This window comes from Echinops telfairi, unplaced genomic scaffold, assembly GCF_000313985.2.
Source record: "Echinops telfairi isolate 266 unplaced genomic scaffold, ASM31398v2 ScPeMD7_2291;HRSCAF=2852, whole genome shotgun sequence".
Taxonomy (NCBI): Eukaryota; Metazoa; Chordata; class Mammalia; order Afrosoricida; family Tenrecidae; genus Echinops; species Echinops telfairi.
Window position 1 is genome coordinate 32,259,386 of NW_022106189.1, and position 24,887 is coordinate 32,284,272.

The 24,887-nt window shown below is 35.7% G+C and overlaps 1 protein-coding gene and 1 pseudogene across 6 annotated transcripts in view; both read left to right on the forward strand.

The window, feature by feature from the left end:
- Nucleotides 1–24,887, forward strand: part of NFAT5 (nuclear factor of activated T cells 5) — a 72,124-nt gene that overhangs the window by 25,703 nt on the left and 21,534 nt on the right. For 5 of the 6 annotated variants that reach the window (XM_004704579.2, XM_030886558.2, XM_004704580.2 and 2 more), the window contains 4 exons: nt 11,141–11,275; nt 11,403–11,455; nt 19,602–19,734; nt 21,628–21,711. In XM_004704579.2, the coding sequence (XP_004704636.1) occupies nt 11,141–11,275; nt 11,403–11,455; nt 19,602–19,734; nt 21,628–21,711 (405 nt within the window). The remainder of the gene's footprint in view (nt 1–11,140; nt 11,276–11,402; nt 11,456–19,601; nt 19,735–21,627; nt 21,712–24,887) is intronic. The other variant, XM_045293816.1, reaches the window with a different exon arrangement.
- LOC105978800 lies at nt 17,344–18,633 on the forward strand (annotated as a pseudogene).

Genomic DNA, 24,887 nt, shown 5'->3' on the forward strand with positions numbered 1-24,887 from the left:
GTTGAACTTCTGATTATAAATTCTTTTTTTTTTTAAACATTTTATTAGGGGCTCATACAACTCTTATCACAATCCATACACACATCAATTGTGTAAAGCGCATTTGTACTTCATTCTCAAAACATTTTCTCTCCACTTAAACCCCAGACATTAGGTCCTCATTTTTCCCTTCCCTCCCCGCTCCCCCCTCCTTCATGAGCCCTTGATAGTTTATAAATTGTTATTTTGTCATATCTTGCCCTGTCCGACGTCTCCCCTCACCCACTTTTCTGTTGTCCGTCCCCCAGGGAGGAGGTCATGTATAGTCCCTTGTAATCGGTTCATGATTATAAATTCTAGTTACATTAAATTGTAGTAACATATTAAGTAGGAAATGAAATTCTTACTGCTAACCTCCGCATAACAAAATAACTCGGGTTTTTTTGTTCATTTGTTTTTGGTTTTTAGTTTTGTTTTTAACCTCAGTCATGTTGCTGGTGCTTCACCATATTTGTTGGCTTTTCTGTATGGTTGTTATTACAAGTAATAAACTGGGAAAATTTTTACCTCTTAATATCACTTAAGAAAAATTTCATTAAAGATTCTTTTTTTTTTTCTTTCTTGGCATTGTTTACTTAATTCAAAAAAGCAGAGGAACTCTAGGTTTTTAAATGAAGATTGCATTCAGATGATGGCAGAATAACCAATTCATAACCAGTTTATTAAGTTGTAAAGCTTTGCAATTGAAGTGTACCACTACTAAGTTTGCTATACTTCATGATAGATTAATTTGAGTATTACTAGTGTAGAATTCCAGGTTAGTGGAGTATATATAATTCTTTTTTATATAATCTAACTTTCAGCCTGAATGCTTTCTGAAGGACAGAGGCAGGAATTGGGAAATAGTTGCTAACTCTATTTAATGCTTTATTCTTTTTGTCACTAGTTTGCTCATTTACTTTTATTCCTTTAAGGTTATGTTAAAGTGTAATATATCCTGCTAAAGACATTATAAAATATAAAAGAAATAGAAGACATGATATTCTGAAAGATTTTCATTTATAATCATTATCAGTATTTGTTAATATTTATCATTTATGACATCTACATAGCAAAAGAATATCTGGATTGTATCTGATATCCCTAAGAAGCAACAGAAGTCATATTTAGACAATTCTTTTCCTTGACCCAGATTTCTGTTCTGTAATATTTAGACTTTTCATAATTTTAGAAAGTAGTTCTCAATTTTATATTTGGGAATTCTTGTGAATATATAGGTTGTCCCACACATTTTTGTATATCACTACTGTGTATATTGGACATTTATATATTTTTATTCCTTTATTTGATTATTTCACAATTACCTTGCCCATGTAGTTGGAGAAACTGGGTCAGATAAACCTGGGCAGTTATAACATTTTTAAAAAGAGGGCACTTAGGCAATGATGACTTCTATGCCTCTTTTACATGAGAAAATAGTAGAATAAGAGTTAATTTGCAAATTTACATAGCATATAGTGTTCATTTGTCTTATCTGTGTTACCTATTTTCATAGAATTGCATGTAAAAACTTCTTAAAACATTGTATAGCTAGCTTAAAATGTTTCTAATAATTAATAGGAATATCTGTTCTGTCTAATCATGGATTTAGAAAAGTCTTAGAGCCATTTGAGTTGCACACTCCTCCTAATAGTTTAATGATTTCATTATTTTAAATTCAGCATTCCATATTCAGAGTCCAATTTTACTTAATCTTCATGAGTTTTCAGTCAATATACTGTTCAAAGATTGTAGCTTGTTCAGATGATTTTGTTTATTATTTATCTGGCAAACTAAATGAAAGTATAGGGGGGATTTGGATATATGAAATATTTTGTTTTAATGTTCAGGCAGATGAACTGGAAAAGGTATTATTTTTAATATTAGCCTAATAGGGATAACATATTTTTGCATACGGAGCCCTAGTGGTTCTGTGGGTTAAGCATTGGACTGTCTATGCTCCAAGGGAGAAAGATAAGGCTACCTGCTCTGGTAAAAATTGTATCTTGGGGGAAAATAAATTTTTTTATTTTTTGGAAACTCGATGCAATGGGGTTTGGGGTTTATTGCTATATTATACTCTGTAACTTCACATCTCATAAATTAACAAATAAACTTTCCCCTTGAAATTGGAGATAGACATGTAGGAGTTACAGAAATTGAGATAAAAATATGCAGGGTACCACCTTTACTACCGATAAACTGTTAGAGAATAGAGCTGGCTTCTTTGGTTCTGAACTGTACACAACAGTTGACTAGTCAAAGCGGCCCTCTATAATCTCAGGCCTTTACCACCTGGATGAAAACAGTATAAAATGTATACAGGTAGGCAGATGCAATTAAGGGGAGAGAACAAGGCCGATCATGCTCAGACCCATCTTCCAACTCCCAAATATATGTCCCTTTGTTGTATAGTGAATATTGCTCTAATGGGGTTTCCACTAATAACATAAACATATCCTATTTCATCCTGACAACTATGTAATGTTAGTAAATAGAGATGATTACTATTCACCTTTTCTTTTTTTAATTCACCTTTACACACCATCTATAATAGAAGAGGTATATAATGAGAAACAATCTCTTATTTAAAATATCTGATCCAAAAAGTAATAAAATAACTGATTTTACTTGTCTATTGTTTTGAGCTATGGCATACAGGAAGGTGGCTAGTGTTTTAATTAAATGAAACATAAAAGTGGGATATACCAGGTTAAGTCAAAGGGGTTGTTAACTAGGATTTTTCTTTATACTTGTCAGTAGTTTATTCCAAACAAAATGTTTTTAAAACCATCTCTGTGCTCAGTGGATAGCTGTAGATATGTTCTCTTAGGAATACATTTAGTCTCATTAAAAGCAAAAAAGTTAAAACAACAATTTTATAAAAACCTGCCTTACATAGGGTTTCTTAGACTGTAAATCCTTATGAAAGCCTCATCTTTCTCCTGTGGTTTAAAATCAGGAAAGGTGTATCAAGGTTGTAGCCTCTTAGTACACATGTTCATTCTGTATGATAAACAAATGAGAGAGGTGATACTATATATGAATAATGCAACATCAATTTAGAGGAGGAAGGTTTATTAGAAACCTCCAATAATGCAGATGTTACAACCTTGTTTGCTAAATGTGGGTAGGACTTGAAGCACTTGCTGACCAAAATCAAGGATTACAGCCTTTGATGTGAATTACAATTTACTATAAAGAAAATCAAAGTACTCATAACAGAGAAAAGAGTAAAGTTGTCAAGGATTTCATCTTGCTTGGATCTACAATCAGTGCTCATGGAAGCAGCTATCAAGAGATCAAACTACAAATGATTCATTGCATTGGGTAAATCTGCTGCAGAAGATCTCTTTAAAGTGTTGAAAAGCAAGAATATTACTTTCAGGGGGAAGGAGGAGAGAGAATGGGGTTGGGAGAAACTGAGATGATGACATGGGGAGGAATAGGGCACTAGGAATGTTACTTTTAGGACTAAGATGCACCTGACCCGAGCCATGGTATTTTCTATTGCTTCATTGTATGTGAAAGTTGGATACTGAAAAAGGAAGATTGCAGAAGAATTGAAGCATTTTGAGTTATGGTGCTTACGAAGATCAAATGTATCATGGACTACCAAAGAACAGACAAATCCTTCTTGAAAGAAGTACAGCCAAAATGCTCCTTATGTCACATACGTTGGACATGTTATCAAGAAAGACCAGACCCTGGAAAAGGACATCATGCTTAGTAAAGTAGAGGATAGAGTAAAAGAGCAAGACTCTCAACTAGATGGACTGACTTGAGTGCAACAGGGCTCAAATTAAGAACATTTATCAGGATGGAATGGTGTTATGATTCTACAGTGTTGCTATGAGGCAGAACTGAATGGGGCAGTGAATTATTTAATGTGGCTCTTCTAGCCAAAGTTTGTAAAACATACCAAACTACTTTTCCCTGCATGTGTCTTGTAAGAAGGTCGGGGAAGATACTGATAGGATTCACCTGTGAATAATTGTGAATAGGATTCCTTCTCTGGAATGCCATCCTGCTCTGTATAAAATGAGCCCTCTGAGAAGCAAGAGGAGGGGTCTCATTACCCACAAGTGCCATAAATGGAGCATGTCTTCATGCCCCAAGATTCCTGCAGTGTGAACTTCCTGGTTCCAGGTGATAGCTACCTGGAACTGCTCATATGGTGGATAGAGGAGCAGCAGCAGAACCAGGAGTCAGAGCATGGGACAGAGTGATGGACTTTCCAACCCATGAATAAGTAAAGCTGAATGCTTTGTGCAAGAGACTGGCTTACAGAGTGAGATGCCCCTGGGAACTTAGGGGAAGTTGGGCTTGCTGATCCTTGGAAATAGAGCTGAGTGCCTTTCGGCTGAGTGTTATGCATCTGGGTACTTACCTTAATTCAGGGAGGTGGGTTTGTTAACCCATGATGCTTGACCTGAGTGCCTTCATGTTCAGGTTGCAGCAGTTATAAAACTTTGTAACATGTCCGGATAAACCACTCAACCCTGAGCATTTCTCACTGGAATAGCTTGTTAACTTCCTTAATAAACCCTTTAATCATGAATTTTGTGTGTGTTCTGTATAGTCCTTTCATTTATCTTGGGTATTAGAACACAGAGAAGTAAAATAGAGAACGCCTAATTTTGACTAAACAAGAACCGACTGGACAGCATCTAACCACCACCACCACCAAAATTAGTGTTTTCACATAGTGTAGAAAGAGAGTAGACTTCTTTGAGGATTGGGTAGAGAGATGGGAACACTGCCTTCGGAAGTACATAGACCTAGCTAGAGGATATGTTGAGAAACAATATATTTACATTTTGATTTTTTTTTAATAATAAAGCTTTCTAAAATTTTTATAGCAATAGTTTTTGACTTAACCTTTGTACATCTTCAGTCACCATACAGTTTATAATTTATTGTTGTTCATTCTTAGGTGTCATTTAGTCATTTCTGACTCATATTGACATTATGTACAACAGAACAAAACACTGTCCATAGTCTCAATTGTTTTGTTTGTTACTAATCCATTTTGTTGAGGGTCTTCCATTTTTTGCTGCTCATCTATAGATTTTCCTGCTTTGTACATTCCAAAGAACAGACAAATCCTTCTTGAAATGAAATCATACAATATATCCTTTTTGTTCTTTCACATAACAGCATGTTTTCAAGGTTCATCTTTATTTAGCATTTATCAGTATCAATTGATGGATCTTTGGGTTGTTTCCACTTTTTTGTCTAGTGTGAACAATACTGCTATAAACACTAACAAACATGTTTTTCTTATGCAGATATACATTTTCATTTATCTTGGGCATATATACCAAGGAGTAGATAATTGCTCATATGGTGCATAGTTCTGTATTTAACATTTTTCTGAATTTTTAAAAAAAATCATTTTATTAGGGGTTCATACAACTCTTATCACAATCCATACATACATCAATTGTGTAAAGCACATTTGTACATTCATTGCCCTCATCATTCTCAAAACATTTCCTCTCCCACCTAACCCTGTGGCATCCACTCTTCAGTTTTTCCCCTGCTTCATGAACCCTTGATAATTTATAAATTATTATTTTGTCATATCTTGTACTGTCTGACGTCTCCCTTCACCCACTTTTCTGTTGTCCGTCCCCCAGGGAGGAGGTTGTATGTAGATTCTTGTAATCGGTTCCCCATTTCTAACCCACCCTTCTAGTATCACCACTTGCACCACTGGTCTTGAAGGGATCATCCACCCTGGATTCCCTATTTCCAGTTCCTGTCTGTACCAGTGTACATCCTCTGGTCTAGCCAAATTTGTAAAGTAGAATTGGGATCATGATAGGTGGAGTGGGACATTTTTCTGAATTTCTATCCTATAACCTACAGAGACAGTTTTCTTTCTTTTAAAAAAATTTCTCTATAGCATCATTTTCTGGCGGCAAAATTAGTTCTTACATTGTTATTTTATCTCTGTTCTTCAGGCACTCTTAAAAATCTATTTTTATGAACAAAATTAGGTATATACTATTTTAAAAATATTTATTTATTTAATAAATCATTTTATTGGAGCTCTTACATCTCTTAAAACAATCCATACATCAGTTTTATCAAGCGCATATGCCATCATCATTTTCAAAACAGTTTCTTTGTACTTGAACCCTTGGTATCAGCTCCCCCCACCCCACCTTTGTGAACTTTTGCTAAATTATAAATTATCGTTTTCATATCTTACACCATCCACTGTTTCCTTTCACCCATGTTTCTGTTCATCCCCCTGGACAGCGGGGCTAGAGGATGAGACATACTATTAAAATTTCTTAATCATCATATCAGTCAACATATTCTGGAATATGTTGAAATTGTTTATAATGTTTTAACAGGTGTTGCTTATTGAGGGTTATAATAGTTAATACAGATAATTTGTATTCTAATAATGATTTACTACAAGTCATTTATCTAATGTACATTTATTCAAAATGCATATATACAGTGGTTCTCTAGCTCGGTAGAATCAGCTATGATGCTTCTTTAAAAAATATATATTTATCATGCCACTTAAACTTAAGATAGGTTTTAGACATGCCTCTTTTGGAAGCTTCATAGTTAACCTAATCAATAGTTACTATGTGTCAGGCTCTGGAAATAAGGAGATGAAAGCCAAGGACCTTAGAATCTAGCAAGCTAAGGGGAGCAACAGTTTAGTAAACATATTACTGTAATACAATATATAGGCTATAGTAGATACAGATGTAGGTTGTAGTGGAAACATAAGAAAGAAGAACATCTAGTTCAGACTGTTTTGGATATGATAAAACTTGTGTCATGTCTTGAAGGACAGATAGATGTAAGCCAAGCAAAATGGCATTTAGAAGAGCATTCTTCAGCAGAGGAAACAGTGTATAAATATGCTACATGAAAGAGCTTCATTATTTTGGAGGAATTAAAAATAGTTTGTTATTGATGCAAAAAGATATACACAAAGAAATAGTAAGGTTTTGAGGCAAGATCACTTCACAAAGACTTTTGTGTTGTGCTAAGAAATTTGAATATTATTATACTACTTTAACAAGTAGAGGTTTGAAGGGAAAGAGGAGAGGAAGAGTAAACAAATAATACATGATGAAGCAAATGACCGAAAAAAATCTTATTTAAAATATTCAAACGGAATGTTTCTTTCATTGTGGGCTTGTGGTTTGTGTTTATTTCCATGAATATAATCCTTTTGGCAGTTGGAGTGAAATGAGAAGTGGAAAGAAAGTTACTAAGAAGGGTTGGAATTAAAATGAGAGATAGAAGGAAACAGAATGACGAGAGGGAGGTAGAAAAGGAAGAGAGGCCAACAGGTGATAGAAGTTAAAGGGAGGAGAGGAAATGTACCCTTTCATTAAGAGATAATCATTGTAAAGGACCTACTGCCAGAATTCATTATCTTAAATAGAATCCTGCTTTTCTTCTAATTGTTTAGCAATCATCATTGGATTCATAGTTTTGTTTTTTTGTTTGATTTTTAAGGGGATGGAAGAAGAATCTTCTTATACTTTATTGACATCTTTATAGTCTCCAGACAGTTAAGGTGTATATGTTTTATTTGATTCTACTATATCAAATAAAAACTAAATTTTTATAATTTTCCAATATTTATCCTACCATGGTAATTTATTTGTTTACTGTTGGTGTATTGTTGAGCCAGTTCTAATTCATAACATCCCCATGTACGAGAGAAAGCAGCACTGCACAGTCCTGTACTATCTTAATAATTTTTGTTATGTTTGAGCCCATTGTTGCAACCATTGTGTCACACCATCATGTTGAGGGTCTCTTTTTGGCTGTTCAGTACGGCAAAATTAATCAGAACTTGCTTAGATAAAACATTTTATCTTACAGTGCTTCTAGGTCTTAATATGAATGAATGAATAAATTTAAACTTTTTAAACTACTTCTACAACTTTGGGGAAGGGATCGTATCAGAAATAAAACTGTCTTTGTCTTACAAATTTAGGCACAGTAAATAATGTGTGGTGAGTAGAGTAATGATTAAGGAGACTCCATGGCACAGTGTTATTAAGTACTCAGCTGGTAACGAAAAGTTCCTCTGAGGGAGATGATCTGGCATTCTGTTTCCTTATACAACCTTAGAAAACCTATGGTGGCAGTTCTACTCTGCCCTGTAAGGTCATGGGTTTGATGATTTTTTTTTTAATATAATGAGTAGATCTAAACCAAACCAAACTCGCTACCATTAAGTCAATTCTGACTCACATCGATACTCTATAGGTAAGCTTTTTATTATAATTTTGTCGTTGTTGCTAAATACGTACTTCAGGCAAACATTGATACAACATTTTACTATATTGACAAGTTGAAATATTTTCTTAGTTTTTCTTTCGTACTTAGAAAGCCATTACATTTTTTCAGCTTTATTTTTAACAGCAGCCTTAGTTATTCAGTACTGCTGTAGCAGAAACCCGACAATTGGTTGACTTTAAAATATAGAACCTTATTTTCTCATAGTTTAAGATGCCAGAAGTCCAATATTCAAGGTGCTGGCTCGAGTGGAAGCCTTTGGATCTTTTTGGGCTTTGGAGAAAGATCCTTGTCACTTTTATTTTAGCTTCTACTCCTGGATGAGAGCTTCATGTGACTTGACATTTCACTTTCTCCTTTATTTGCTTGTTGAATCTCATTTTTTTGGATTGTAATGTATGATCCTTGAATTATGGCTGTTGATGTGCTTCGTCCATGTAGATGGCTGCGTTTGAAAACAAGCATTTATGTCCCCATATATTATTCTTTCTGATTGCTGGGCGAATAAGCCTCCAGTGATTTCCCTCAAACCCTAATTGAGAGATATAAATAACCTGGTTACCAGACAGAAAATACTATTGGAAAGATGACTATAATAAATTAAAATGACAAATCTGACTTGAATGGTTAAAACCGTGTCACATGATCTCTCTCCTTTTATAGACTGTGCTTATCTGGTTTTAAATATTTTCTGGGTTTTGTTTTGTTTCATATCAAGGTTTGTCTCTGTTGTATTTTGTCCCTGTTGGTAGCCTTCTTGACTCCCTGCTATATGGTTTCCTATGGTTTTTTGTTATCTGAAATCCAGGATATATGAGTCTACATAGACAACTGGAATGAGGGTTCCTGGAGGGCACAGTGCGGGGAATGGGGGTGGGGGAGGGGCCAAGGGGGAGCTGATATCAAGGAGTTCAAGAAGGAAGAAACTGTTTTGAAACTGATTATGGTCGTGATTGTACAACCCTACTTGATATGAATGAACTATGGTATGGTATGATGTCTGGATTAGCTCCTAATAAAGTGGTTTGGGAAAAAAGAATCTTTTTTTTTTTAATAATCAATTTATTAGGGGCTCAAACAAACTCATCATAATCTGTACATACATCATTTGTGTCCAGCGCATTAGAACATATGATGACTTCATCATTTTTCACAACACCTGCTTTCCACTTGAGCCCATGGTGTCAGCTCCTCATTTTCCTCCCTCCCTCCCTGGTTCCCCCTCCCCCTGAACCCTTGATAATTTATACATTATTATTATTTTTATCTCAAAAGTGATTGACTCAATAAGACTATGATAATCCTGTTTTATTAACATAACAAAGACAGCCCATTCCTAAGTGGGATTATTACCACAGGCATAGAGGTTTGGGTTTACACATACATATTTTATGGACACACTCCATAATTAGACTGTTATATGAAAAGCAAGATTCCTGTTGATGCAGCTGCTAACCAAAGAAAATCAGCAGTTCAAACCCACAAGCCACTCTGTGGGAGAAGGATATGCTTCTGTTTCAGTAAATATTACAGCCTTGGAAACCCTTTGGGGTAAACCTACCCCATCCTATAGGCTTATTAATAAGTTCAGAATCCACTTGGCAATGAGTGCATTATATGAGAACCATTCCTTCTATAGCACAAGGGTGGCTTGTCTTTTTGGTTTGTGATCACTTTCAAGAGTCAATTTACAAATTACTGAAAGATTAAAAAAACAACAGTGCTTAAATAATCATGAGTTTAGCTTTGTTTAGTGTGAAATCAGTCCTATTAGGTAACCATTAAACTTTTTAATAGGAAACACCTTTTAAAAGCTCAAAAGTTGAAAGTTAAATTATCTTGAATAACAGACTAGTTCTTTTTATAATATAAATTTAAAATATAAATTTTATCGTAAATATATAGAAAATAAATACCCATTGTACTTAACAGGGCAACTTCATTCGGCCATCTTAGGCTTTAAATAAATAAAAGGAAGAAATGAGTTAAAATATTTTAATAGTCATCGGGACATGTAATTTCCGCTTAATATTTGAAAACAGGAAAGAATGTAGACTTTCTATTTTGTGTTTCTGCAATATAGTAAACAGGTTCCACACCTCTTTTGTTTTCAAATCAAAATTATATTTTCTATATTTTTCTTTCATCTTTTAGAAACATGTATCTAGTTTCTGTGTTTCCTCAAAAAGTGACCTTTCAATTAAATAGATTGTTAATTTTTTGTTTAAAAGGGTGAGATAATATGACCTAGAAAATATATATTTAATATTTAACAAGGGTAAGATAATTCCCTGTTTGTATCAGTCAGCTAATGCTAATGATGGTGTTGTAACTTTCAACAACAAAGAATGGTATTCTCACTCACTTTATGATATATTGAGTATATATTGGCCAATGTATCATAAAGTGCCAAAGTTGGAAGCAGCTCTGCTAAGGTTTAATTTTCTCAAAGCTTAGTGAAACTGTTTAGTAATTCATAAATTGATGTAATATTTAAACTTATTTTATAGCACGTGTGCGTGTGCATGCGTATGTGGTGATTATGCATAGGGCTGCTAACTGCAAGGTCAGCGGTCCCAAATCCCTAGATGCTCCTCAAGAGAAGGACAAGGCTTTCAACTCCTGTACTGAGAGTCTTGGAAAACCACAGGGGCAGTTCTACCTTGTCCTATAGGGTTGCTGTAAGTCAGACTTAACTAACAACAATGAGTATACCTGCTTGCAGTGGTTCACAAAGACAACGCATAGCTCTAGAAAACTCAAAGTTAATTATACATAAGAAATAAGTGTTAGTGGTTCTTTTTTATTGAATGGTTGTATATATCCACAGCTCAGCCAGCAGGAGTGCCAGAAATCTTAAAGAAAAGCCTGCATAGCTGCTCAGTGAAAGGAGAAGAAGAAGTGTTTTTAATTGGCAAGAACTTTCTGAAAGGAACTAAGGTTATTTTCCAAGAAAATGTTTCTGGTAAGTAGGCATAATAATTTTACAGAGATTGTTGCATGTTTGACTTTATAATAACGATAACAGGCATAGTTGCAGAGTAAAAACATATTTCAAAAGTTTAATAAGTCACTGTTTTTATTTCATTCAGATGAAAACTCTTGGAAATCAGAAGCTGAAATTGACATGGAGTTGTTTCATCAGGTATAATTTAAGCCATTTCATATTTTGGCTTTGTAATCTAACAAATTCTGTTTTGTTTTGAATTTCTCCCGAATCAACAGATCTCTTTATATAAAATCACATTAGTCATTTAAATTGTCTTTGAGTTTCTTTAACTGAAATAGGATCATTCCACTGATGCTAGAAATGGCCAGTTCTCTATTTGAAAATTTAAGAACATAAAGTTTATTTATTTAATTTAATTCACTTTTCTCACCATAAAGAAGAGAGTTGTCATTGTTGATAAGTGAAATATTATTAGTACTTATGTATCCAAAGGATCCCTGGTGGGTGCAAGTTAAGTGGATCAAACCTACAAGCTGCTCCAAGGGAGAAAAAGCTGCACCCATAGAGATTTAAAGTATAAGATCATATGTAGGTCATTGTGAGTTAGAGTCAACTTGATGGCAGTGGGTTTGGTTGTTGTGTGTGTGTTATTTCCCCTGTATGCCAGATGCTTTATATCTGTTAACATTAAAGTTTTTAATATTAAAAAACAAAACTTGTTAGACATATTTTTAATGGATTTACAATTATAAAATTGTAAAATAGATTGTTTTCCAAATTGGGGGTGGGGGGAGCTTGAAAACAAAAATAAAGACCTGACTTATTTAGGAATCATGATGTGGAAGAAAGGATCAAACTAAATGAGGGTTAAAACTAATAGATAGGAGCCAAATTTATGAGACAATTTAGATATGAGTGGGTTGGATTGCATATGCAGAAGAATAATATGTATAGGTGTAGATCAGAGAGATAGAGACAAGAAAAGCGGGAACAAATTAACATGTAAAATGCTCAAAGCATGAAATTTAGGATAAAGAACAGATGGGGCTAGAAAAGAGCATATGAAAGCAGAGAAGTAGTTGTTTAGATGTTATCAAATTGGTTCTGATTCACAGAGACCCCATATACAACAGTGTGAAACACTACTTGGACCTGAGCTATTCTCACAATTGTTCTTATTTTTTAACCCATTTTTGCAGCCACTCTGTCAGTCTGTCTTATATAGGGTCTTCCTCTTTGTAAATTTTCTCTCTACTATACCAAGCATTATATCCTTTTCAAGAGACTAGTCTCCTGATAACAAGTCCACAGTACGTGAGACAGACTTTTACCATCCTTACTTTTAAGCATTCTGGCTACACTTCTTTCAAGATGGATGTGTTTGTTCTTTTGGCAGTCCTTGGAGCTTTCAGTATTCTTGGCCAGCTACATAATTCAAATGCTTTGATTCTTCATAATTCTTTTGTTTTTACACATTTTATTCTATATTTTTTAAAAACTAGTAAGTCAAAGCATTATATATAATATCAAGTGTAGTTTCTTATATACCATACATACTTGAGTATAAACCGAGTTTTGCAGCACATTTTTTAATTTCAATTTTTTTAAATCATTTTATTAGGGGCTCATACAACTCACATTCCATACATACATCAATTGTGTAAAGCGCATTTGTACATTCATTGCTGTCATCATTCTCAAAACATTTCCTCTCCACTTAAGCCCCTGTCATTAGGTCCTCATTTTTCCCCTCCCTCCCCACTCTTGCCTCCCTCATGAGCCCTTGATAATTTATAAATTGTTATTTTGTCATATCTTGCCCTGTCCGACGTCTCCCTTCACCCACTTTTCTGTTGTCTGTCCCCCACGGAGGAGGTCACATATAGTTCCTTGTAACTGGTTCCCTCTTTCCAACCCACTCTCCCTCTACCCTCCCGGTATCGCCACTCACTCCAGTGGTCCTGTAGGGCTCATCCGCCCTGGATTCCCTGGATTTCCAGTTCCTATCTGTACCAGTGTACATCCTCTGGTCTAGCCAGACTTTGCAGCACATTTTTAATGCAGTTTTTGTGCTAAAATTAGGTGCCTCGGATACTATTTGGGTCAGCTTATACTCGAGTATATATGGTACCTAGACAAATTCTACATAGAAAATGTTCCTCTGGTCTTAACTGTGTGCTGTGGAAAAGAGTTAGTGGGATTCAATAACTCTTATTGCATTGGACAATCTGCTGACTTATTCTGATTGACTTGTAAAGTTCAGGGGCAGAATATTTATTGTATCACTTCTGTGTTCCTCCAAATACCAAGCACTTAATAATAATGATGAAAAGCTTTTTAGTTTTATTTTAGTCACCATTGAAGAAAATATTTCTCTGTGGTCCAAGTTCTCTTATTCTTCTTTACTAGTTTTAACTAGATTCTTACATGTTTATAGTTGGCCCCTTACTGAAACTTAATTTAGCAATGCAATACTTTTGTGTGACATGAATATGTTTGGTTTTTTAATAAGTCACTTGCAATGTTCTACAATTGTTATCTTATAATTCAGTTTGATAGATAAAGAAAACTTATATGGAGACTGAGGAACTACGTATAAGTGAGCTTTGACAAATTGCAGCCTTTAACTTGATATAGAACTTAATATTAAGAATTCATTACCTCTTTTCCTTCCTTGATACCTCCTTTCCATTACCTTTGAGGCTTGGGTTTAGTTGCATTTTTAAGACTTTTTTAGGGCAGTTGGGACACTAGCTGTAATAGGTTAAAAAATAATCATAGAAACAAGACAGTATAATGGAGAATTGTGTCCTTAGTTGGTAGCTATATTTAGAGGTCCTAGGGCTTTTGCTAGCAAATATGTAAAAAAGGTAAATTTACTATGATCTCTCATTAAGTCTGTGGTTCTGATTTTAATTTTTTTAATTTTTATCATTTTCATAGAGGACTTTGACTGTCATGTTTTTTAATGAGGAGTGAATTATGCATTGGGCTGCTAACTACAAGGTCAATGGTTTGAACTCCCAAGTGGGCAAGATGAGGCTTTCCGCTTTGGAAAGATTTACAACCTCATTAATCCAAAAGGGCAGTTCTATTTTATCTTATAGGATCACTGTGAGTCAGAATTGACTCAATGACAGTGAATTTCCTTTAGGTTTGGAGTTCTTTCTATCCTACTTTTAATAGTATGCAAGGAGTTAATAGTTATTTGTTTGCAGATAAGAAAAAAATAAATATTTTATATATTAAAAGAAAACTCTGAGACCAGAAGAATGTGTTGATGTGTTACTACTACACCAGATACTCTGAAAAGGGATCACATTAAAAGTTCTTGGATAAAGTGGGGAAAAAGAGATAGAGCAGAATCATTTAAAAGGCCAGCCTTACTAGTTGGATAGAGACTGATAGAATTCCTGAGACTATGACCTTTAGTTACTCTTAAGGCCTGGAACTGAATTCATCCACATGGCTTAATTTTCAGCCAATTTGTAGATAGGTCTATAAGGGAAGCAAACAATAGTACTAGTGAGGTAGCACACTGTAGAATAACCAGCCATTTGAGATAAAAAGGGCAGCATTTACCCAAGGACACAGTTCAGAAAGTATTAGAAAAGGAGGAGGAATGGAATGTTTGCTTCCCTTTCCATTTGGGGCTAAAGATGGCTGAGGCTGTTATGTGCTAAAAAGCAGGCATCTCTAGTGGCACAACACCACAGCCAACAATCCTCGGGGAAATGTAGTGGGGAATGGGGAAGACTGACCGCAACATGGCAAACCTCCAAGAGGACCTAACAAGAATGTTATATCACCCCTGCCCCCCAACCCCCCCAAAAAGAAAGAAAAGAATGTGACATCCCCAACCCCAGCTGTTAATTGTCAGTTGCAAGGCAATAGCAAACTGTAGGTCTCCTCTCCAGTTGGTACTGTTCCTTCTTCCCTTTTCACTCATAACTCACGCTTCTGAAACAAACAGGATTGACCTCCCTGTAGATTGGTGTCGGTTTGTCTGCTCCCCCTTAAAGTGAGCATCCAGGACTGCTAACTGAAGTTACTATGTGTTAGTAATCAGCCATCTTAAGTGGAGGCTATTCCCAAGGTAATGTGTGCTAGGGTGGGCTCTGATAGAAATAGCAACAAGGAAGATCTCCCAGAGGGTCCCTTTGGAGTGTTCCCTACAGTGAATTTGGAAGGTGGGTCTCCTAAGTGGAGACCTACCACTGGGCCATTGGAGCTCTGAAACCAATAAGACATCTTTCAGAGGTCTTTCTTTCTAAAGGAGAATGTAAGCCCCATTTCCTCCTGAAACAAAGGAAATCTTGTGCTTTTCCTGAGTGCCAGCTCAAATATTATAAACAGCTCCACAAAACAGAATAGGGGACCTCTAGCAAAACTGGAAGGCAACCCAAAGCCCCAAAGGGAGCTCACTTGGTGTAGATTTTCTGACTAAAAACATGTTCCAGAGACTGAGAAGGGAGTGTGACCAGAGGGGGAACGGGCAGCACCTCCTGATGGACAGATTATTTTGAACACGGTGTCTCAATTTAGCAGTGGTTCCCTCTGGTGTACATGGGAAAGGTTGGAGAATATGTTGTCTGGACCTTTCCCATCCCAATTAAACCAAAGAGAAAAAAGGATGTATCACAAAAAGGAAGAGGAAACCATAGCAGGGGCCAAGAAGAGGAAACAGAATATTAATACTCTTGAAAATTTCACTGTTCCTTGAGAATCAGGGGCAGTGCAGAGTTGGGACCCAAAGCCCATCTGTAGACAACTGGACATCCCCTTACAGAAGGGTCGTGGGGAGGAGACAAGCCAGTCAGGGTGCAGTGTAGTACCAATGAAACATAAAACTTTCCCCTAGTTCTTAAATGCTTCCTCTCCCTCACTATCATGATCCCCATTCTACCTTACAAATCCGGCTGGACCAGAGAATGTACACTGGTACAGATAGGAACTGGAAACACAGGGAATCCAGGACAGGTGAACCCTTCAGGACCAGTGGTGAGAGTGGTGATACCAGGAGGGTGGAGGAAAGGTGGGGTAGAAAGGGGGAACCAATTGCAAGAATCTACATAGAACCTCCTCCCTGGGGGATGGACAACAGAAAAGTGGGTGAAGGGAGGCATCAGACAGTTTAAGACATGACAAAATAATAATTTCTAAATTATCAAGGGTTCATGGAGTGGGGGGGGGGACAGGGAAGGAGGGGGAAAATAAGCTGATACCAAGGGCTCAAGTAGAAGCAAATGTTTTGAGAATGGTGAGGGCAATAAATGTACAAATGTGCTTGACACAATGGATGGATGTATGGGTTTTGATAAGACTTGTACGAGCCCCCAATAAAATGATTTTAAAATAAATAAAAAGGAAATTCCAGTATTCCAACAAAATATTTTAAGACATACAAAGAACGTAGAAACAATTGCTCATCCAAATAAATGTGACAAAGGGAATTAAAACGTCATCTAGGGGTTACCAAACAATAAGAATAAATAGGAAACTGTAATATAGCAATATTAAATATGACTAAAGAACTAAGGAAAAACATTCCCAAAGAACTAATAGAAATAAGAAAAACAATGCAAAAATAAACTAAGAATCTAAAATAAAAAAAAAATCTAAAATAATAATTTATCGCAACTGAATGGGGCACTAACTAAAATGAAAAACAATAGAAAGACCAACAAAGTTAACCAGGCGCAAGAAAGAATCTGTTATTTAGAGGAGAATATACTTAAAATCCTAGATACTGAAGAGTAATAACAGAGAATCAAGAAGATGAACAGTAATATATATATATATATATATTACTGGATGACAGTAATGGAATTAAGGGATAGCAACAATAGGAATAGGAGCTCTTTTTAAATCAGTAATTATTTAGCTTAACTAGTAAAAAAAAAGGTCTGTGTTGTGAAGTGTATACTCTTTAAGAACAATTTATATGGGATAAAATTGGCAACAGCAAGAGCTTCTCGGGCAGTCGCAGCATCTGCACTCTGCTGACCCAACACCCATCTCAGTGTCTGCAGCCTCCTCCACTTCCTTCCTGGGCGAAGAGAACCAGCGGCCAGAAATCCATCATGTCTGTCCTCAAGATTCACACCAGAGAGATCTTTGACTCCGGCGGAAATCCCACCGTTGAGGTCGATCTTTACACCGCCACAGGGCTCTTCAGAGCCACTGTGCCCAGTGGTGCCTCCACTGGTATCTATGAGGCTCTGGAGCTCTGGGATAATGTTAAGACCCGGTATCTGGGCAAAGGTGTCTCAAAGGCTGTTGAGCACATCAATAAAACAATTGCGTCTGCCCTGGTCAGCAAGAAGCTGAACGTTACAGAACAGGAAAAGATCGACAAACTGATGATTGAGATGGATGGAACTGAGAATAAATCAAAATTTGGTGCAAATGCCATTCTGGGCGTGTCCCTCACTGTGTGCAAGGCCGGAGCTGTTGAGAAGGGAATCCCCCCATACCGTCACATTGCTGACTTGGCTGGCAGTTCCGAAGTTATCCTGCCAGTTCCTGCTTGCAGTGTGATCACTGGCGGCTCCCACGCCAGTAACAAGCTGGCCATGCAGGAGTTCATGATCCTCCCCATTGGAGCAGCCAACTTCAAGGAGGCCATGCACATCGTGGCCGAGGTGTACCACAACCTGAAGAACGTCATCAAGGAGAAGTACAGCAAGTATTCCACCAATGTCTGGGATGAAGGCGGATTTGCCCTCAACATCTTGGAGAACAAAGAAGCCCTGGAGCTGCTAAAGAATGCTATTGGGAAAGTTGGTTACACTGACAAGGTGGTGATTGACATGAACGTAGCTGCCTCCGAGTTCTTCAGGTCTGGGAAATACGACTTGGACTTCAAGTTGCCTGATGACCCAAGCAGGTACATCTCACCTGACCAACTGGCAGATCTGTACAAGTCCTTTATCATGGACTACCCAGTAGTGTCTATCAAAGAACCCTTCGACCAGGATGACTGGGACGCTTGGGCCAAGTTTACTCCCAGTTCAGGGATCCAGGTGGTAGGGGACGATCTCAGTGTGACCAACCCAAAGCGAATCGCCAAGGGCATGGGTGAGAAGTCGTGCAACTGCCTCCTGCTCATAGTGAACCAGATGGGCTCCGTGACCAAGCCTCTGCAGGCGTGCAAGCTGGCCTAGTCCAATGGGTGGGGCGTCATGGTGTCTCATTGTTCTGGGGAGACCGAGGATACTTTCATTGTTGACCTGGTGGTGGTACTCTGCACTGGACAGATCAAGACTGGTGCGCCATGCCAACCTGAGTGCCTGGCCAAGTACAACCAGATTCTCATAATTGAAGAGGAGCTGGGCAGCAAGGCCAAGTTCAGAATTCCCCTCCTCAAATAAGCTGGGCAGGCAGACCTCTGGTAGTCCCTTCCCCGAGCCTGTCGGCGTTCTCACCGCTTCATTAGAGCTGCCCCTGCGGCCAAGCCAGACCATCTGGACACCTGTTGGAAACCCAAGCTTTGTGATTCTATGACATCCCAACTCCTCACTCTTCTCGCAAGCTTCCCACCAAGTGTCCCAGTGTCATCCCGAGGTGTCAACAGTCAACATCCCGTGTTTTTTTTGCAAAACAAATATCAGTGACTCCTAAAAAAAAAGAAAAATTGACAACAGCAACTTGCAAGATTAGATAGAAATCATAGAGGGCAGCCTATTTATGTTGAGGGGAAAACTCAGAAAAGGAGGGTGTGAATAATTGTATAACATGAGGAATGTAATCAGTGTCACTAAGTTGTAAATGTAGAATATGTTGAGCTGGTATATGCTATACCATGTATAATCAGCAAAATGAAAGCATTGACTGATAAGATCATTGTGGCGAGAGTATAGCAAACAAGGAAGAGAGTAAAGAATGAGGTGGAGATAACAGGGCATGGGACCTTGTGAGCCATTGTGAAAATATTTAAATTTTACCATAGAAGTGACCCTAAGATGCAAAAGGGTTGACAGGTGTTAAGTTAGGTGAAGAAGATAGTAATCCACAAGAAGAGAAATCAAAGTGGGATAGGACATGCTGTTGGGGAGTTTGATAAGTAGTTTTAGGTTATTAAACAAAAATGATGATCTGAAATATAAACCCCCTACCTAAATTACATTAAGAAATTACATTTAAAAAAATTATTTTAAAAGGGAACCATAAAATGCGTGTTCTGATTCCTATGAACCTGAATTTTAAAATATGTTTGCCCTATACAGTATTAAAGTTTTAAAACATGAATGCTATCAGGAAGAATATGTAAATAAAAAGTGTTTTATTTCAAAAGTTTAACTTAAATGTTGCTTTTTTTAACTCTTGTACTTTAAATTAGAATCATCTTATTGTGAAGGTTCCCCCATATCATGACCAGCATATAACTTTGCCTGTATCTGTGGGAATATATGTAGTGACCAATGCTGGAAGATCTCATGATGTTCAGCCATTCACTTACACTCCAGACTCAGGTATGTCAAAACGAACAGTGATGAACTAATATGAATGTTTACTTTCTAGTTCTTTGAAAGAATATGAAGACTTGCCAACCAAAAAAAATAATGATAACTCATTGAGACTAATGGATAGTAGTTTTGGATATTGCATTTTTCTTAAAACAGCCACCAAATACTGCTTTAACTCTTATGTCAGGCACATCGTTTTTGTTGGAAGATGACAGCATGGGGATAGAGGATCCCAGGCCTACCAACCTTTTTCCCTCTGACTCCATCATTTCCCAAGGGCATTGATACCTCAGTCAGTTATAGCAAGGTCTGACTACCCTGACTACCCAAATACAAAGTTGTATTTGTACAGGAAATTCTGTATTACTGAGTACTTGCTAGATGGTCTAAAAGTGGAATAGGAGAAGGGTTAAAGTGAACCTATACTTTCCTGACTGTGCAGCTCTCTGCTAGACACAAGCTCCATGGCAGATACTACTAAAACAGTACACATCACTTGCGTGCTGTCAGGCACTTCCTTACCTGATAGAATCATAAAACCTTTGTTTCATTGCCAGTTGTTGGTCCCAGAAGCTGAGAATTACTAAAACACTTTTACTATTTTTATTTTATTGAATTAAGATAATGGAAATAATGTTAGACATTCTTTTCAGTGACTCTACAATGGTAATTCCAGTGAGAAATGGAGATATATATTCTTATCTCTTTTTTTCTGCTATAAAAACTTTTAATAACTTTGGTGCAAGAATGAAGAAAATGTTCTAAAACTGATTGTAATGATTATACCACCCCTTTTGATGTGATTGAACTCGAATTATATGATATGTGAATCATATACTAATAAAATTATTGGAAAAGTAAATAAACCAAGGCCTCAAATAAATAGAATATTTTATAACTTGATTCAGAAGTAGAAATTTGAAATTTTCTCAGGGTCTAGTCTTTTCTATTTTTATTTTTAAAGTTTTTTCTATTTTTATATTTGTAATATAATTTATGTTGTGTTGATTAAAATTGTAGGGGATTCCCTTTCCATTCAATTCCTTATCATTTATCATGTCCACTATGCATACCACAAGAATAACTTAATTCTTGATGTATATACAATCTTGTCTCTTTAATCAATGAGGCTTAACTATCGTTTGACATTGCCATATCAAATATAAAATACTGAAAGTATACTGACTCAAATCCCAATTTAGTCTAAGAAGTACGAAAATTTTGAAAAAGAAGTATGTTGAGGATTATATTTAAATAAAAGTAATATAATTATTTTTAGCAAGAACCTACTTAGTTGGAATTTAAAGATTTTGTTATAAGAATAATTATAATTTTATACTTTCAATGTCTTCATTACTGTATATACTCATGTATAAGCGAGTTTTTCCAGCACTTTTTTAATGCTGTTTTTGTGGTAAAATTAGGTACCTCAGCTGATACTCGGTTCAGCTTATCCTCGAGTATACAAGTTAGTTTTTTTTATTTCATAGATCATTTATTTTAAAATGGATGGTGATGAAAAAAATTTTTTGCTATGTTACAGTATATTTGAAAAATTATTTCTAGATAGTCTTATGTGATATAATTAACATTTATACCATTATAAGAAAGATTCTTTTTTTTTTTTTAAGAAAGATTCTTTTAAAGTATTTTTTGTTTTGATTTGGTTTATATAAGTAAATTCATGTCCACTTGGGTATTCATGAATTTGGAGGATAGACTGCCGGTTACATAAACTTACCTAAAAATTTCTATTAAAACAATTTAATAATGTTTAGTAAGAAAATGTTTTTATTAAAGAACTTTAAGATACACATTTTTAAAGATGGATAAATTGAAATTATTTTTTGTTATTTTTAAAGTAGCAAAATACATTGTTTTTTGTTATTTTTAAAATAGCAACAGCTGGTGCTTTGAATGTAAATGTAAAGAAGGAAATACCGAGTCCAGCAAGACCATGTTCTTTTGAAGAGGCCATGAAAGGTACCAAATTGATTCTTCTAAAAAATTGTGGATGGGTGGTCTTACGTATTTTCTTAAAAGAGAAAATGGCTAAGCACTCACTTCTAACCCAAAAGTCAGCAGTTTGAACCTATAAGCTGCTCTCCAGGTGAAAGGCATAGCAGGAAACCCTATAGGGCAGTTCTGCTCTATCATATAGGGTTACTGTGAGTCATACTGACTTATCAGCAATGGGTTTGCTTGAGTTTGTTTGTTTTTTAAATGTTTTCACAAATAAACCTTAGTTTATTAGTTTTTCCAGCTTACTACATTGAAAACACTACTTTTTTTATAACGTATGTTGGAGTAGAAGGGTTTTTATTATTTTTAATTATTCATACAGTTTTTAAAGTAAATTATATTAAATATAGTTTGTAAAGATTCTTGCTATGAATAAGATTAATACTTGATGTTGAAACCAAAGAATGTGAGTTAGACATTTGAGAAAGTTGATTTAGATTAATTAATTATCACTAAAGTCTCTGGAGATGATGAAGATAACATAATTATATGTTTTGGATATAATGTGATGTCCAAGAGATTCTTTTCTTAACAGATTTGTAATGCTATTGAGTGTATTGTGATGATGCTTTTTCATCTTTATATATGAAAGTGTTGATTAAATGGTGGTCATTGATTTATTCTTACAATTCTTGCTTTTACTTACATTTTCTATCCTGAAATTCATATTAGTTGAGTTAAAAAACTTTATGGCTTCAAGAAATACAACACACTTAGTAAGCTTTATGAAACATAATAATTCTTTTTCTCTTACCACTAGTAAAATTCAGCATTCACCTGTGCAATGTAGCTTGCCGTGAACACTTTGCAGAGTAGATTAGAAGGAAATTTGTTTAGCTACTACATCGTTGGCCCCAACTCCTGACAACTTTATGCACAGTGGAATAAATGATACCAGTACTCTACCATCCAGTGATTGGTTGGAGATGAAACCATGCGATCCAGAGGGTTTTCATTGGCTGCTTTTCAGAAGTTCAATCCACAGGCTTTTCATCCTAATCTGTTGTAGTTTGGAAGCTCCAGAGAAAAGCTGTTCAGCATCATAGCAACATGCATGCCTCCATTGACAGATTGTAATGGTTGCAGATGAGTTGTATTAGCTGGCAATCACACCTGGTCCTTAAATGAAAATTGTTATTCTACAAATGAATCACTAGTGCTCCCAAAGAAGAATTATGAATGTAAATAAATTGCCAGGATTTTCAGATTGAACTGCAAGGAAAGTTACAAATGTTAGTCAAAGCTAACATGTATTGAACATGTACTACATGCTAGACAATATGCCAAACTTTTTATAAGTAATATCTCATTTAATCTTCCCAATTCTATAATTCTCATTTCATAGATGAGGAAGCTGAGGCTCCAGAGAGGTTAAATAATTTGCCGAAGGTCACTTAGCTAGGATTAAAAAAGGATCGGTTGAGCTTCAGTTTGTAAGGTAATACATCTAAGCAAAAATAATTTAAATCATGTTTATAAGATGAATAATTTTATAATTAATTTCTTTAAAAAGCGATGTTATGGTTTATCCTTTTCCAACTTTGAGACAGCCGTGGTTTTCTTAAAAAAAAAAAATCAATACTCTTTCACAGAGCATTATATAATCTAATCTATGTGAAAATTCTCATTCAAGATTTTAAATTCAAAATTCTCACACTCACTGCCATCAAATATTTTCCAACTCCCATTTTAAATGCTGTTCTTAAATTTTTCAAATAAGTCATTTGATCAAAATCTTACTAGCCTTAGATATGGATAAGAAACCAAAAAATACATATATATTCTTCACAATTCAGACATTATTATTTTGAACTGATTACCACTTTATCAACTAAAAATATGATTAAAAATAATTTATGAAGACTTAAAAATAATATTACTTGAACACTAAGCTGTCTTACTAGTTTATTTTTATTTTTGTCATTTTACATATAATATCATTAATTTGGGATTCTTGGTTGATATTGTTTTTTAAAGCAGTAGTTTCCTAAATTCTGCATGGCAGATAGTTTGTTTTATGATTCCTTGAAATAAAAACTTTTAATAAAATGCCAAGGTGTGAGAGATTTAATTAGATATGTTTTAATTATGAAGACTGAACAACATAAAATGACTTATGAATTTGTGCTGTGGCAGTAATCCTCTAAGTAATATACTAAAAGTAACATCACTTATATGATTTAGAACTTGATAAAGGCCAGTTGGAACCTTTCTCTCTTGAAGTAAGGTACTAGTTCCTTGGACCATGAAAGAGGACAGTGAGAGCTGCACAACTACTCAAAAAGCCAAAGCCAAACTGTCTGCTAGTGAGTCAATTCCAATTCACAAGTGACCCTTTAGGACAGGGTAAACTATACTGTGACTCTTTATGGGAGTAGAAAATCTCAGCTTTTTCCCACGAGTGGCTGGCAGTTTGGAACGGCTGACCTTGTGGTTAGCAGCCTAATGTGTAACCCTCTACACTACCACGGTTCCTGCAACTACTCAGTATAAGGTTCAATATCAAAGCATCATGATTCATTTTTACCCAACTCTGTATTTATCCTTAAAAATAAAAGTGGCATAACTGAAATGACAATAGTACAAACTATTGTTAATAGTTTGTTGGGAATAATTCCAGAAAGTTTTATTTATCTGTATATTGATGCATGTAGATGGGTGTGTAAACATGAGATACATTGCTCAAACAAAGACTGCATGTTTAGGACCGAGGGGTCAAGTATCAATTTGCATTCTCTCCGTTTCAGCTTCTGTTAAACAAAAATGAAAACCTGCTTCCAACTCTTGGCATCCTGTGTGTGTAGAATAGAACTGATACTCCTTTGGATTTTCAAGGTTGTGATCTTTTGGAAGCAAATTGTCAAGCCTTTCTTCTAAGGGTGCCTGGATGGGTTCAAGCCGCCAGCCTTTTGGTAGTAGTTGAACACTTAATTTTTATACCGCCCAGGATGTCAGCTTTTTTCAGTTGGAGAATGTGAAAAAAAGTTAAAGTGATGTATCTTTCTCTAAATGGTTACAACTGTGTAGAAAGATTTAAGAGCTTATAGAATGAACAGAGATGATCTTTTTTTTTTTTTAATCATTTTATTAGGGGCTCATACAACTCTTATCACAATCCATACATACATCAATTGTGT